The sequence below is a fragment of the Crocodylus porosus genome, unplaced genomic scaffold (genome assembly GCF_001723895.1).
Source record: "Crocodylus porosus isolate Cpor-Errol unplaced genomic scaffold, CroPor_comp1, whole genome shotgun sequence".
In the NCBI taxonomy this organism is placed as follows: Eukaryota; Metazoa; Chordata; order Crocodylia; family Crocodylidae; genus Crocodylus; species Crocodylus porosus.
The window spans coordinates 140,694,484-140,698,855 of NW_017728931.1; the positions used below are offsets into that span (position 1 = coordinate 140,694,484).

A 4,372-nucleotide genomic window follows, 5' to 3' on the forward strand; every position below is an offset into this window, starting at 1 on the left:
CAAAAAAAAAAAAAAAAAAAAGAAGAAAGGTTTATGCCGGTACTTTAAAATGCCCCGAGTTATTACTAAATATCAGTTACCTGATCAGCATCAGCCAATATGTTTGCTTGCTGATCGACTATCAGTATCAGCCAAGAAAATCTCTACCAGTGCACCCCTACTTATATCCTCTTAAATACAGTTCATTTAGCAACAAAACAGAGCTCCAACCCCAGCTATACATTACTGAAGAAATATGACCACCTCATCTAAATGGATGGCTTTTGTTTTTAAAATTGAAAATGTACAAGAAAGCCAATACAAGTTCGCCCAAGCAATATACTTCAGAAGTATATTGCTTCCCCCACACAAGAAGGAGCCAAACATAGAACCAAGTCATATGTACCTCAAGATTAGGCCTCTGCGATTCCTCTCATCAAGTTTTATGCTCCAATCACCCACCCCTTCATATTTCACAGTTTCCTAAGCACAAGGCTCTCTTTATTCAACACACCAAATTTAGTTTGTTCTTTAACTGCATATAATGATAATGATGAGCAACACCAACAAGCACTTCCGGGTTTACAAAAGCACTTTAATGCTATGGTAGACAAAGTTCTTTGGGTAAATGTGGTATCTTTTATTAGACCAACTAAATAGCCAGAAATTGTTCTCTGCAATTTTTGGGGTACAAACACCCTTCTTCAGACAGACGGAGAGTCTACGGTGAAACACATCACAACAAAGACCTAGAAGAGGTAGGGGGATAAATTCAAAGAAAAATCAACCTAGTTATTGTATTTCTGTGGCATGCTCTTTTCATAACAACATTACATAACAAAAATGACATCTTTTTCACAAAATTAAATGTTTTGGATTTAAGAAAAGGACTAGGGTCCTACTCTATAGTCTACAGAGATCAATGGAAATGTCTCCTATGGACTTCAAAGGACACTGACTACATCCTGGCAGCTGATCCAGTGTGCAAAATCAAGCACTTCACCTCATCATGTCACAATTTCTCCTTCTGTTAAATTTAACACACTACTTCATAACAGGAGCATTTGTGAAATTTAATATTTGTAATGCATTCAGTGCAATATAATATAGTTGCTGCATTCTACGGCGTCAAATCTTACCTCAAGGCCATACCTGCCATAGTGTCTAACCTTTAACCTCATTTATTTTGTATGTTTTTAAGAAAATACTTAAAATATTAGTTATGAACTAAAAACCCAAGTCTATAACAATCACCTGAAATTAACACTTTATTGTCAAAGTCATTGGAAAGGAAAAAAAACAGTAAATTAAAAGTAATACCATAAAACCTGTTAAAACATAAGACATTCTTAGAATGTGTTCACTTTCTAAGAAGAGATTCATCACCATGAAACAGTAACACCCATATGGCCAGCACACTTTGTCCCTCAAGGCTTGCTTAACCTTTACTATCTGGTCCAATAAAAGATATCACAAAGAAATCCTTGCCTCCCAAATATTTCATGCACCATCTTAACTAAAACAAACGTTCCAAACCTACTACAAAGCAATCTATAAAATGCACCCTATTTTTCTCTCTCTCCTTCCCCTACCTGCTCTTCTGTTCCCAGGAAGTACACACATACCTGCAGTAGCTCCACGCAAGTCATGATCACCAGATGCTGATCGCTGCCGAGAGGATGGTCTTGCACCAGGTGAAGATGTCTCCTTCATACGATTGATGACAGTCTCAGACAGCTGAAAACATAAAACTCAGTTACATAAAGCGAGCTGCAAAGAGAGAAGTGAGCCAGCACAAAAATCATAGAATAAAAAGCAACATCACCTAATTCTATATCTTTGGTCAAGTTTTAACAGGTTTTACTTCCCTACCTTTTCTCCCCAGGCAAAACCAGTTCCTTTTGGTTAGAGTGAATTAGGTTAATTTGCAGCTCAGTGTATATCATGGACAAAAAGCAAGAGTGAATTGTTCAGGGGAATTAAAAAAAAATCTAGGGACAAAGGAAATATAAACAACAAGTACTATGCCTTTTACATGTTGCTCAGATGCTTTCTTTCCATCCTTGTCTGAGTCATTTGGATCATAATGAAGCAGAACACTTTGCAGTTGCACTGGGTATAGCCAAGACAGCCATGACCCTGACTGATGTCTCCTGATTATGGCAATACAAGTGACAATAATTAAGCACCTCATACAGGGTACACCTGGGTTTAAGTAAACCTTCCTTAAACTTCACATTATGTATATATACATACGTGTGTGTGTGCACGTCTGAATACATACACACTATATTATATATGTGTGTATACACACATAATGTGCAGTTTAAAAACTATTCCACCTTCTTTATATATTAGAGGTCCAGTGATATAACGCTGCCATATCAGATCGGCACTGATAAAAGGAAAATTGACATTATCGGCAATCGGCATTTGTGGCCGACAACATTGCTGATGAATGCCGCGTGTGTGTGCACAGCTGCAATGCAGCACGCAGGCAGCCAAGAGCACAGCCCAGCAGTGTGAAAAGCAGCATCAGGCTGGTAAGTCTGTTACGGCAGCAGACTGAGGCTCCTGCAGTGAGGGAGGAGTGGGTCTGTTGCTGAGGCTGGGGCAGGCACTGCACAACTGGGGCATGAGACAGAGTCATGAGTGGATCATCCAGAGGGCACGGTGCGAGGGTGGCTCCCACTGCTACACACACCCCAGGACGACATGAAGGGCATGTGCCCCCAGATCTGAGCATGTGGCGAGGGCAGGCTGCCGCTGTGGGCTGTAGATGGGGGCAGCACACGGCTCTTCCCAGTGGGTGGGGGCCTGGGCCAGGCCAGGCTGTGCTGGGGGCAGGTGGCAGCAGCGCTGGGAGGGAGGTGGGGGCTAGAGCCACCCCAAAATTCACTATAGCCCCTCCCTCCCAGTGTTGTTGATGCCTACCCCAAGCACAGCACAGCTCAACCCAGCTCAGTCAAGGTGTGCACACAAGAGGGCAGAGAAAGCACTTCAAGGACATCCTCAAGGCCAATTTGAAAAAATGCCAAATCAGACCCGCTGCAAGAATCACTGCACTTTGAACCCTTACCATGGCAACCGGAGATGGAAAAACGGGAGCAGCAGAAACAACGTGTCACAGACTGAACCACGAACCCACCACATGTGGAAACACGTGCCCGAGCTGCAACACAGCCTGTCAATCCCGGATCGGCCTCGGCAGACACCTTCAGGCTTACAGAGGAGATGACAATCATCCTAGACCGCGAGGGATCGGTGACGATGGTGTGTACACCACTGCAAACGCATGCATGCGTTTATATAGCCGCACGCATGCACGTGTCTGTATATGTGCATGCGCACACGTGTGTCTATATGCCTATGCGCATGCACACTGCGCACCCTTCAGACAGATACAGAGCTGAAGGGCGTGTATACACAACCATACATGCATCCGTGTGTGCACACAAGCATGTGTGCATCCTCATGGACACACCATGATCAGCAATCCCTCACAAGCCAGGATGGCTGTTCTCTTCTGCTGTGTCCAGGACGGACTGGCGGGGGGGTATCTACATAGACAGACAGATACATAGATATACACACGCCCTAGAGCAGGCAGAACAGACACGCGGTAGCTACATACACGTGCGTGCAATCTGTGTGTGTGCATGCACGTGTACCACGCACACGTGAGCTCACCCGCACGCCCTTCACCACCGTGACGTGATCGTTCTCGTCCGCCTCGAAGGTGACGCGCCGCGCAGCGCTGCCCCCGCCGCCCATGGCGCCCGTCCCGCACAGGCCGAAGGAGACCCGGCCCGGCTCGGCCCGGCCCCGCCCCGCAGCAACGCCACGCGCCATTGGCCCGCCGCGCCCCGTGCCCCGCCCCCCACGCATGCAAGCCCCCTGCCCATTGGCTCCCGCGCGGTGCACATGGAAACCACCAACGAAAAGCGAAACTTTTTTTTTTTTTTTTGGCCAAAACTTCTTCCCGGCGCCGCGGGGCAGGCTGGGTAGCGCAGTTCTCCACAGGCCCCGATCAGGCGCGAGGTATGATGGGAAGGACGGAGCGCCCGCCCCTGCTGAGGAGGCCGCAGTGCATCGTGGGACGGGGCCGTCCACAGGTGACCGCCATATCCATGGCTGTATACGCCCAGCAGTGGGGGGAGGTGTCTGTGCTCTCCATAGGGGGCTTCCACGTCCCTGGCTGTACCCCCTCAGCAGTGGGGGGTCTGTCCCCTCCATAGGCGATCCCCAAGTCCCGGGCGGTATGCACTCAGCAATGGGAGGGGCAGGTTCTCCCCCATCGCTGAGCTCATCCAGCCAGGGAGTGAGGGGCCCCGGTCAGCGTGGGGCCCTGATCTGGCGGCATGGAGCCAAGGTAGGTGGTGGCTCTGGGGCT

General features: G+C 47.7%; 1 protein-coding gene across 7 annotated transcripts in view; it reads right to left on the reverse strand.

The window, feature by feature from the left end:
* Positions 1-3,800, reverse strand: part of CHCHD3 (coiled-coil-helix-coiled-coil-helix domain containing 3) — a 222,905-nt gene extending 219,105 nt beyond the window's left edge. For 2 of the 7 annotated variants that reach the window (XM_019543771.1, XM_019543770.1), the window contains exons 1-2: positions 3,658-3,799; positions 1,605-1,716 (exon numbers count right to left, since the gene is read on the reverse strand). In XM_019543771.1, the coding sequence (XP_019399316.1) occupies positions 1,605-1,716; positions 3,658-3,753 (208 nt within the window). In that variant the 5' untranslated portion in view covers positions 3,754-3,799. Of the gene's footprint in view, positions 1-1,604; positions 1,717-3,657 lie in introns of all 7 variants that reach the window. The other 5 variants (XM_019543769.1, XM_019543766.1, XM_019543767.1 and 2 more) reach the window with 4 other exon arrangements.
* Between the last annotated feature and the right edge of the window lie 572 nt (positions 3,801-4,372).